The sequence below is a fragment of the Pristiophorus japonicus genome, chromosome 9, assembly GCF_044704955.1.
Source record: "Pristiophorus japonicus isolate sPriJap1 chromosome 9, sPriJap1.hap1, whole genome shotgun sequence".
In the NCBI taxonomy this organism is placed as follows: Eukaryota; Metazoa; Chordata; class Chondrichthyes; family Pristiophoridae; genus Pristiophorus; species Pristiophorus japonicus.
The window spans coordinates 146,173,910-146,186,109 of record NC_091985.1 but is presented as its reverse complement, the minus strand read 5'-3'; the positions used below and the strand labels follow the sequence as shown (position 1 = coordinate 146,186,109).

The 12,200-nt window shown below is 49.6% G+C and overlaps 1 protein-coding gene across 1 annotated transcript in view; it reads right to left on the bottom strand.

Moving 5' to 3' along the window:
- The window catches only part of syne1b (spectrin repeat containing, nuclear envelope 1b), a 420,847-nt gene that overhangs the window by 262,898 nt on the left and 145,749 nt on the right, over positions 1–12,200 (bottom strand). The window contains exons 39-41 of the mRNA XM_070891000.1: positions 7,603–7,782; positions 3,435–3,585; positions 1,328–1,486 (exon numbers count right to left, since the gene is read on the bottom strand). Of these exons, the coding sequence (XP_070747101.1) occupies positions 1,328–1,486; positions 3,435–3,585; positions 7,603–7,782 (490 nt within the window). The remainder of the gene's footprint in view (positions 1–1,327; positions 1,487–3,434; positions 3,586–7,602; positions 7,783–12,200) is intronic.

The following is a 12,200-nucleotide window of genomic DNA, read 5'->3' as shown; positions in this document are numbered from 1 at the left end:
TGTCCCGTACATTTGTATCTCACGGTCTAATTTCGGGACCATTTTCTTTGCCCCGGAACACAATGTACCAGCAATATTGATGGGGAGAGGCTTTGGGTTCATGGCATCCAATGGATAGAGAACTGGTTGGCAGACAGGAAGCAAAGAGTAGGAATAAACGGGTCCTTTTCAGAATGACAGGCAGTGACTAGTAGGGTACCGCAAGGTTCAGTGCTGGGACCTCAGCTATTTACAGTATACATTAATGATTTGGACGAAGGAATTGAATGTAATATCTCCAAGTTTGCAGATGACACTAAGCTGGGTGGCGGTGTGAGCTGTGAGGAGGATGCTAAGAGGCTGCAGGGTGACTTGGACAGGTTAGGTGAGTGGGCAAATGCATGGCAGATGCAGTATAATGTGGATAAATGTGAGGTGATCCACTTTGGTGGCAAAAACAGGAAGGCAGAATATTATCTGAATTGTGACAGATTAGGAAAAGGGGAAGTGCAACGAGACCTGGGTGTCATGGTACATCAGTCATTGAAAGTTGGCATGCAGGTACAGCAGGCGGTGAAGAAGACAAATGGCATGTTGGCCTTCATAGTGAGAGGATTTGAGTATAGGAGCAGGGAGGTCTTACTGCAGTTGTACAGGGCCTTGGTGAGGCTTCACCTCGAATATTGTGCATAGTTTTGGTCTCCTAATCTGAGGAAGGACATTCTTGCTATTGAGGGAGTGCAGCGAAGGTTCACCAGACTGATTCCTGGGATGGCAGGACTGACATATGAAGAAAGACTGGATCAACTAGGCTTATATTCACTGGAATTTAGAAAAATGAGAGGGGATCTCATAGAAACATATAAAATTCTGACGGGATTGGACAGGTTAGATGCAGGAAGAATGTTCCCGATGTTGGGGAAGTCCAGAACCAGGGGTCACAGTCTAAGGATAAGGGGTAAGCCATTTAGGACCGAGATGAGGAGAAACTTCTTCACTCAGAGAATTGTGAACCTGTGGAATTCTCTACCACAGAAAGTTGTTGAGGCCAGTGCGTTAGGTATATTCAAAAGTGAGTTAGATGTGGCCCTTACAGCTAAAGGGATCAAAGGATATGGAGGGAAAGCAGGAATGGGGTACTGAAGTTGCATGATCAGCCATGATTATATTGAATGGTGGTGCAGCTTCGAAGGGCTGAATGGCCTACTCCTGCACCTATTTTCTATGTTTCTATATCTCTATGGACAATCGTGTGAACGAGGGTGCAGGTGGGAAATAGATGGCAATACAGGTTTTTTTTTTCCATTTAACAAGAGCGTAGAATAACACGACTATAGATCATCCTTACGTCTAGCCACTGGTCCAAGATATTGTCCAGGTCCTGTTTGAGGGGCAAGGGGTCACAGCCAGGGATCTTCTTCAGTTCTGCCAACAGCTGTTTTCCTTTCGAGGTGAATCCGTCCAGCTGCTCTTGGCTCCCGTTTAACTCGGACTTCAAGACTTCATGCTGGCCAACAGACAGAAAGAATCAGAGCTAGACTTCACCCAACATTTCATTCCCCATCGGTAAAGATGTTCGCCTGGACCTTCTGCGAGTGCTCTCTGTCGGGAGGTTGGCAGAACGCCCGCAGAAACAGAGCGACTGGTTGAAGTGGACCTTTCACCGACCTCACTCCAAAGTTACAGCAGGAGATTGGGAAAACCCCGAGGGAATGCTAGGCCGTCGGGTTCTGCCTGTGACCAATTTTTGCCATACGCCGCAGGATTATTTCTAATGACCTAAGCTGACCCATGATGGTGGAGTTGAGCTTTTTAAAATCTGGGACCCAGGTAAATGCACTACCGAATGGCAATAAAAAGGCTTACAAACACAGAACTTTGTAAGCCCTTCAATGCAGACAGTGTCCCTTGTGCTTGTGTTGTGACATGTTGAAATGTCCACATCATTATCCATCACTACAAGCTCAATCAAGGCTTCACTCTCAGTTGGTCAACACAAGCCAGTGATTATTAAGTATCACCATCCTCACAACTCAAGGGATTGTCCAAGCTGAACCGATTGGCTGTTCTGAGCATCCAGCAATCAAGAGTAATACCTTAAACCAATAATTCAAAGCTCACCTCCGCACGTAATAATTGTACTTTAATTTTGTGAAGTTGAAAAGAAAGAGGTGAACAAACAGAAAGAATGACATTAGAGGATGGTCCTTGTGAAAAATGGTTAACTTATGCTGCAATTCTAAAAGGAACCGTGGAAATTTAAAGTCAACACTGTGGGAGTACCTGCACCACGCCGACTGCAGAGGTTCAAGGCAGCGGCTCACCACCATCTTCTCCAGGGCAATTCGGGATGGGCAATAAATGCTGGCCTTGCCAGCGACGCCCACATCCTGTGAACGAATACATTTTAAAAAAGGAAATAGCCATATGGGTCAAGAAGCCCAACCTTTTTTTTGATTGATCTTATTCCCATCTTCTCATTATATCCCTCTTTTTCTCGAAGACTGCCTTCAATTTATTTTCTTAAGGGCCATCCTCTAATGTCCTTCCTTCAGTTTGTTCCCATTTTTCTTTTTAACTTCACAGAATATATATTGCAGTGTAAAATATTTCGGATTTCAACACTTCACAGTAGAATGTGGTGATAATTAGCTGATTCCAAATAACCTGTGGTATCGGGTAGAGTACGCACGATTTCATAGCCTTTAAAAAGTAGTTAATTTTGTTGACGTTTAGTCAATGCATCGACTGAATAAAGAGCCTACAACAGCAACATACTCTGATATCGTTCGACTTGACTATATGGATGATTATCTGGTGGATCGAATCACCCCCTTCCCCCACCGTTACAGAATCCAATAATCAGATTAGCGCCCATGCGATGAAGATGAAAATTTACCCCACACAACATCCTTAAAATAATGAATCATCCCAAAACACTTCACAGAAGTGAATGAAAAGACCCAGCATTAAACCTGGGTGGGAGATGAATGGAGGCTTTTGAAGAAGGGAAGAGAGAGGTAGCAAGACAGAGGGAGAGGTCTGCCAGAGTGTGGGGCGAGATGGGCAAAGGCTGGAGATGTTTCTTCAGCTGCAACACAATGTATTGGATCCTCAGTCAGAATGCTGCTTATGAATGATATTTCAGTTCTGGATTAACCAAGGAAGCAAGCTTGCCCGTTCCTGATGGTTGTGAACCAGAGGAAGGACAGGCACTCCTGAAAAGTATGTTATGGTGTATCTTCCAACACATAGCATGCACAGAGATTTCCATAGTCTGGGCCAAATCAGCTAAAGGTACTAATGGATGGGAACGCGACGGATAAGGGAAAATCCCCAAATCATTATTTGAACTTTGTAACTATGTAGTATTATGATTCTGTTACAATATGTTCCAACGCTGCAGGGCTTCTACACACAAAGATTGATGACTAATGGGGTATGACAGCACGTACCTTGGACAGTGTTCTCCTTATGTCTCCTTGATCCAATAGACTTGATTTGATCACAGCTACAGCCTCGGAATTTTCGATCACTTTGAGAAGTGCAGACTTGGAGCTCTGATAGTCCCTCATGAGGGCAACCAGGAAGCAGCCCTGATCCTGACTGTAGTGAAAAAACAGTAAATCAGTGTGATGCGTGGCTGGAGGGGAGATTGAATGCACTTCATTCACACATTCCACATAAAGTCACTTAATAGAATCTATCATTAGAGTAGAGTTTCCCGGGCATTTTCCTGCAGTAACGTTGGGCAAAAAACTTTGCCAATGTTCCACCAGGAGATTGGTAGAAATTCTGTCCTATAGTGAAGGGCATGCTTTTCCTGTCTGTAAACATGACTTGCCATTGCTGCAACCATTTCCCCTTCAATTTTGCTATGTCAACTGTCACAGATGTAGTTACAGGCAGCGACCACTGGGTGGCGCTGTGGTGGGAATTTCTAAAGTCTCCCAATTCTGTTACCACCTTGTATATAAAAGAAAACTTACGTTCATCAACTAACAGCATAGGCTGCATATTAATATTATATAAAATCTTTAAGAATACACAGATTTCAGCCATTAAGCACAGTCTAATTGTAGTGTGGTGGTTATATTGCTGGACCAGTAATCCAGAGGCCATGACAAATACATAAGAACATAAGAAATAGGAGCAGGAGTAGGCCATTTGGCCCCTCAAGGCAGCTCCGCCAGAGAACGTGAGTTTAAATCCCACCATGACAGTTTGAAAATTTGAATTCAGTTTAAAAATATGGAAATGAAAAGCTGACATCAGTGAAAGTGACCATGAAGCTGTCGGGTTATAGTAAAAATCCAACTGGTTCACTCAGGTCCTTTAGGGAAGGAAATCCACCATCCTTATCTGGTCCGGCCTATATGTGACTCCAGTCCCCACACCAACGTGGTTGACTCTGAACTGCCCTCTGAAGTGGCCTAGAAAGCTACTCAGTTGTACCAAAAGAAAAAAGACTTATATTTACATAGCAGCTTTCACGACCACCAGACGTTTCAAAGCACTTTTGAAGTGTAGTCACTGTTATAATGTGGGAAACGCAGCAGCCAATTTGTGCACAGCAAGCTCCCACAAACAGCAATGTGATAATGACCAGATAATCTGTTTTTGTTATGTTGATTGAGGGATACATATTGGCCTCAGGACACCGGGGATAACACCCCAGCTCTTCTTCAAAATAGTGCTATGGCTCTTTTACGTCCACCTAAGAGAGCAGACGGGGCCTCGGTTTAATGTCTCATCCGAAGGACAGCACCTCTGACAGTGCAGCACTCCCTCAGCATTGCACTGGAGTGTCAGCTTAGATTTATGTTTTTTTTTCAAAAATATACTTTATTCGTATAAAATTTTCACAATACACTGGAAAATAGCTCAGTACCTTGCAGTCAGCAATTCCATACAATTATGTGCTCAAGTCCCTGGAGTGGGATTTAAACCCACAACCTTCTGATTCAGAGAGTGTGCTAACCACTGAGCCACAGCTGACATTGTAAATGTTACAAGGGCAATAAATGCTGGCCTTGCCTGCAACGCCCACATCTTAACAATGAACAAAGAAAAAAATTAATTTGTGTCATAATCGAAAGAAATATAAATAAACAAACGCCCACTTACAATGAAACCATATGCAACTAATGTGGTTATGGAATATTAAATCCACTTTGAATGAAATTTAAATAATTGTAATTTTATAAATTTTTACACTGTACTGACTATTTGTACAAACACTTTTCTCTTCCTTCTGTGCCTGCATCCTTCAAACCCCGCCGCCGACAACTCTCGCCCGAAACCTGAACCAGGGGGAGTGAGACACACGGGGGTAGAGAGAGACACATGGGGCGGGAGAGAGAGACACACGGGGGGAGAGAGGGACACACGGGGGGAGAGAGAGACACACGGGGGGAGAGAGACACACGGGATGGTGGGGGGGGGGGAGTGAGACACACGGGGGGAGAGAGAGACATATGGGGCGGGAGAGAGAGACACACGGGGGGAGAGAGAGACACACGGATGGAGAGAGAGACACACGGATGGAGAGAGAGACACACGGGATGGTGGGGGGGGGAGTGAGACACACGGGGGGAGAGAGAGACACATGGGGCGGGAGAGAGAGACACACGGGATGGTGGGGGGGGGGAGTGAGACACACGGGGGGAGAGAGAGACACATGGGGCGGGAGAGAGAGACACACGGGGGGAGAGAGAGAGACACGGGGGGAGAGAGAGACACACGGATGGAGAGAGAGACACACGGGATGGTGGGGGGGGAGTGAGACACACGGGGGGAGAGAGAGACACATGGGGCGGGAGAGAGAGACACACGGGATGGTGGGGGAGGGGAGTGAGACACACGGGGGGAGAGAGAGACACATGGGGCGGGAGAGAGAGACACACGGGGGGAGAGAGAGACACACGGGGGAGAGAGAGACACACGGGGGGAGAGAGACACACGGGATGGTGGGGGAGGAGTGAGACACACGGGGGGGAGAGAGAGACACACGGGGGGGAGAGAGAGACACACAGGGCGGAAGAGAGCGACACACGACGGCGGGGGGGTGGGGGGGGGGGAAGAGAGAGAGACTGGCGGGGGGGGGGGGAGAGAGAGATTGGGTGGGGGAGAGAGAGAGATGGGGGGGAAAGTGGGCGTGGGATAAAGAGAGACTGGGGGGAGAGACTGGGAGGCAGGAGAGAGAAACACACGGGACTGGGGGGGGGGGAGAGGGAGAGAGACATGGTGGGGGGAGGATGAGAGAGATTGGGGGGGGAGAGAGGGACTGGGTGGGGGAGAATAAGACTGGGGGGGGAGAGAGAGAGACTGGGGGAAGGGGAGAGAGAAAGCACACGGTGGGGTGGGGAAGATAGAGACTGGGGGGGAGAGAGAGACTTGGGGGGCAGACAGAGTCTTGGGGGGGAGAGAGAGAGACTGGGGGGGGAGAGAGAGAGAGACTGGGGGGAGAGAGAGAGAGATCGGGGAGGGGAGAGGGAGACTGGGGGGGTGGGAGAGGGAGAGAAAGGGAGGAAGAGACTGGGACGGGGGAGAGAGAGAGAGACTGGGGCTGGAGAGAGAGACGGGGTGGGGGGAGACTGGAGGGGGGAGAGAGAGACTGGGGGGGGGGGGGAGAGAGAGAGAAACATGGAAGGGGGAGAGACAGACATGGGGGGGTGAGAGAGAGACACGGGGGGGGCAGAGAGAGACACACAATGGGGGAGAGAGAGAGATGCACATAGTGGGGGAGGAGAGAGACACGGGGCGGGGAGAGAGACACGGGGGTGGTGGGGGGTGGAGAGAGACATGGGGGGAGGGGGAGAAAGGGACTCGGGGGGCGGGAGGGAGAGACACGTGGGGGGTCAGAGAGAAAGACACAGGGCGGGGGGAGAGAGACACACGGGAGGAGTGGGGGAGGAGAGAGAGACACACAGGGGGTGGGGAGAGGGAGAGACACGGGGGGACGAGAGACACATGGGGGGGAGAGCGACTCATGAGGAGGTAGGGGAGGAGAGAGACATACACGGGGGGAGAGCGACACATTGGGGGCTGGGGGGGAGAGAGAGACATATGGGGGGAGGAGGGGTGATAGGGAACTTGGGGAAGATGGATCACGTTTCTCAGAAAGCTCGGTGCATCACGGATATCATTTAAGTGGATGAAATCCAGGAGTCACAACAGTGTCACTATTCACTTCATACCCAATAAACCTGTTAACAATCAGTGACCCACACACAATGCTGTGCTGGGGTAATGGACTTTGTGGCTGGAACTTAGTGGCTTTTGCTGGATTGTTCGAGATCTGTCCTCTCTAGCTTCTGAAGTCAGCATGGATCGAATTACACTTTGCAAAGTCAGTCAGAACTTGGGCTGGGCGGCTCTAGTTACACATTTAGAGAAAATTCAGGGTATGGCTTATCATCCAAGGGGACCAATCAGCAATAGGTCATGTGATAATGGAGATCCAATCAGAGATATGGTGGCCATTTTATTAGTACAAATAAACGCATCCTTTTTACACATCTGATTAATTTAGTTGCACTGAAGATAAAAATAACCCTAATTAGTCACGAATCAGCGAGATAAGAATCGAGTCTCTCATCTGATTAGTTTGGCCGTACTCACATGTCATTGATCAGCTTTTTGGTGTCATTCCAGGTCGCATCCAATAAGTTAATTTCTTTCTCAGCTTCCGCAGCTAAAGATTTATCTTTCTGAGCCAATTGTTTTGCTTTGTCCATCAGCCACTGCAACTCGTGCTGCTGGGAGCTGAGATCTTCCTCAAACTGATTAAATTGCCTCAACCTGCAGGAGGAAAGGATGTGCTCTGGTTAGGCTCAAGCACGTCAACAAAGTCCAGGTTTTAAACGGCTCAACTCTTCTTTGAATTTGGATTTCAGATTGCTTCATCAAACTGCAGTTTCGGTTGGGATTTTTTAAGCCTGATCTGTATCTCAACTCTAGTTACTCGCCTTTGCTCCATAATCCCTTGATACCCTAACCCAACACAAATCTATCGACCTCAGTCTTGAAAGCTCCAACTGACCCTCAGCCTCCACCGCCTTTTGATGGAAAGAATTCCAGATTTCCATTCCCTTTGTGTGAAAAAGTGCTTCCTGATTGAATGGCGTTTCTCTAATGTTAAGATTGTCCCCTTGATTCTCCCATCAGAGGAAATGTTTTCCTTGTATCGACCCGATCGAATCTCTGAATCATTTCAAACACCTTGATTAGATCACCCCTTAACCTTCCAAATTCAAGGGAACATAAGCCTAGACTATACAACCTGGCCTCATAATTTCATCCCTTTAGCCCTCGTATCATTCTGCACCCCTCCAAGGACAATGGATCCTTCCTGAGGTGTGGTGTCCAAAGCTGAGTGCAGTACACTAAATGGGATCTGATCAAGGCTCTACATAACTGAAGCATACTTGCCACTGGACCAAGACCTAGCTCTGTCAAGCCCGTGTGGTGGCTGGTGTGCAACGGCCACCCCACATTAAAAAAATCCACGCGCAGGCATCTTCCACCCTTCAACATATAGTTCGGGACCAGAAATATCAGGTCCTTCATCGAAACACCTGTGAACTCATCCCTTTTTGGCGTGGAAGCAAGTCATCCTCGCTTCGAGGGACTGCCTATGATGATGATGAATCTCCTTTTGTATTCCAGCACCAGAGATAAAGACCAACATTCAATTTGCCTTTTTGATTACTTTTTGTCCCTGTGCACTAGCTTTTAGTGATTTATGCACATGGTCCCCTAAATCCTCCACAGTTCCTAGTCTCTCACCATTAAGAAAATACTCCCATTTTGTTTTTCTCAGATCCAAAGTAGATAACCTCATACTTCCCCCATATTGAACTCAATCTGCCATAGTTTTGTCCACTCACTTAGTCTATCCATGTCCCTTTGTAACTTCCTGCTCCCATCTACAGAACGTACTAGGTCTCCTAACTTAGTGTCGTCTGCAAACGTGGATATACAACTCTCTATTCCTTCATCCAAGGCATTAATATAGTGAAAAGCTGAGGCCCGACTACAAATCCCTGGGGAACACCGGTGTCACATCTCACTATGGGCTAAAAATGTGTTATAGTCTGGTTTGAGACATTGACACCGCCTGGGCGCTAATTTTAGTGCCGGGCGATGGTTACCGCCTCGAACCGGGATATTCACTATTAGCGCCCCAAGAGGGGAGTGGAGCGCTAAGGGAATAGCTCTAAGCTACGGGGCTGTAGCGCTGCAGGGATAATGAAGGTCTGTTGCTCGGAAACCGGCATCCAAGCCTCTAACGGGCAGGTCAGCTGGACCACCCGAAAAATGAGAGAAAGTTGATGGAGCATTGTAAACACCAGCAGCAGTGTGTCAAAGCTCACAGAATCACAGCAATGTTAAACATTTTTACACTGAACACCCACTTGCTCCTGCTTTATAATATCGCCCCGGGAGCTTCCACGGCACGCCTGCTCTCCCTGTCGGTGACGGCGCCAGGCGCTACGGCAGGCGAAAGGAGTGAAGTGCGGGATCACGACATTAGCGTGGCGTTGCACACTCATGGCGATACCCAGTGGGTGGGCGCTAGAGTGCGCAGCGCTAACTGATAGCGCCGTCGCTGAACCACCAATGAAGTTCGCAGCAGGCACCAACAGCTGGGCTCTTGGGCGGTAAGCGCGTAGCGGCCCATTAGTGCCCCTCCCAGGCGCTAACGTGTGACACTAAGCAACCGAATTTTGAGCCCATATGTCTCCTACCTCCCAACCAATTACCAACCCATACATCTGGAACTGCTTACGTCTGAACTGACCAAACACAGCACCATACTGAGCAATTCAGGAAAATGGAGAAATCTTCAGAGCTGATTCCTGACCATGACGTTACTTGTAACTGGAATAAGCAGTGAGATTTTAAAGCTTGCTAAAGGAAGGGGATTGTATTTATACAGTACCCTATCACATCTGCAGGGTGTCTCAAATTGCTTCACATTGTGAATTACTTTTTTTTTAAGTGCAGTCACTATGTTTCGTAGGTAAATGCAACAGCCAATTTTCTTACAGCAAAGTCACAAACAGAAAATCAGGTGAATGGGCAGATAATCTGTTTTTGGTTGAGGGATAATGTTGACAAGGACACCAGGACACTCATCTGCTCTTCTTCAAATAGTGCCATGGGATCGTTTATCCTGAGAAAGCAGACGGAGCCTCGGTTTAATGTTTCATCTGAAAGACTGCACCTTTGACGGTACAGCACTCCCTCAGTACTGCACTGGAATGTCAGCCTGGATTTTGTGTAACCAAATCTCTGGAATGGGGCTCAAACCCTCAACCTCATTGGTTGTGAAGCACTTTGGGACGTTCTGAGGTTGTGAAAGGTGCTACATAAATGCAAGTGTTTTCTTTCTTTAATCCAGAATAAACCAGTAAGCAACAAACACATTAAAAAGAATTAGAAGTTAAGGTCCCGGAAGTCTGTCGGCACTTTAAGAATCAACGGCAGAATATGACACCATTCACTTGATCCGACTTATATAGCAGCAGTAGGTAAGGCCTGTACACTATTCCTGCACAAAGCTTGCATTGAAATCATTCCTTCATGGAAGCTACAATGAGGAGTTTTCTTCAATGGCTCAACAGACCTTTAAAAAAAATCAATTTGGCAGCGTGTTGAATGGAATTGAATTGCTTGGATTTGGAGCTTTGTTCCGTTTTGTACAATAGCTGAATTCTATTGTTAGTTTACTTCAGGTTGAGTCAAAAGAGCTCATTGTTCGTTCCAGAATTATGACACAGTGCTACAATACACTCTTTTGGGTTGGCGTAGACTGGTGAATTAAACTATGCATGTCAGAGTACTTTCAAAATAGGGTCCACAGAATGGCTGAGAACAGCAGGAGTTCAAAGTAGAACAGAGATAATTCCAAGTCGAAGGGCTAGAAATTGTCCTTCGCCCCGATTGGTGGCGGTCACCATCTGGGGGCGGGACTTCCTGCTCCTGGCCCCGAGGTCTCGCCTTTGTTGCAGAATGGGGCCGTACGCCCCTCAAAAGGAAGCGGAGTGCTGTCTCCGGGGCTGTCTCCCCCACTGTCTCCCTCGCTGTCTCCCCCACTGTCTCCCCCACTGTCTCCCTCACTGTCTCCCCCGCTGTCTCCCCCACTGTCTCCTCCACTGTCTCCCCCGCTGTCTCCCCCGCTGTCTCCCTCGCTGTCTCCCCCACTGTCTCCCCCACTGTCTCCTCCACTGTCTCCGGGGCTGTCTCCCCCGCTGTCTCCCCCACTGTCTCCCCCGCTGTCTCCCCCACTGTCTCCGGGGCTGTCTCCTCCGCTGTCTCCCCCGCTGTCTCCTCCGCTGTCTCCCCCGCTGTCTCCCCCGCTGTCTCCCCCGCTGTCTCCCCCACTGTCTCCTCCGCTGTCTCCCCCGCTGTCTCCCCCGCTGTCTCCCCCGCTGTCTCCCCCGCTGTCTCCCCCACTGTCTCCCCCACTGTCTCCTCCGCTGTCTCCCCCACTGTCTACTCCGCTGTCTCCCCCACTATCTCCGGGGCTGTCTCCCCCACTGTCTCCTCCACTGTCTCCAGGGCTGTCTCCCCTACTGTCTCTGGGGCTGTCTCCCCCACTGTCTCCCTCGCAGTCTCCCCCACTGTCTCCCCCACTGTCTCCGGGGCTGTCTCCCCCGCTGTCTCCCCCGCTGTCTCCCTCGCTGTCTCCCCCGCTGTCTCCCCCGCTGTCTCCCCCACTGTCTCCCCCGCTGTCTCCCCCGCTGTCTCCCTCGCTGTCTCCCCCACTGTCTCCCTCGCTGTCTCCCCCACTGTCTCCCTCGCTGTCTCCGGGGCTGTCTCCCCCGCTGTCTCCCCCGCTGTCTCCCTCGCTGTCTCCCCCGCTGTCTCCCCCGCTGTCTCCCCCACTGTCTCCCCCGCTGTCTCCCCCGCTGTCTCCCTCGCTGTCTCCCCCACTGTCTCCCTCGCTGTCTCCCCCACTGTCTCCCCCACTGTCTCCGGGGCTGTCTCCCTCGCTGTCTCCGGGGCTGTCTCCGGGGCTGTCTCCCCCCTGTCTCCCCCGCTGTCTCCCCCACTGTCTCCGGGCTGTCTCCCTCGCTGTCTCCGGGGTTGTCTCCCCCACTGTCTCCCCCGCTGTCTCTGGGGCTGTCTCCCCCCATTTCCTCCCCACTGTCTCCGGGGCTGTCTCCCCCACTGTCTCCGGGGCTGTCTCCCCCACTGTCTCCGGGGCTGTC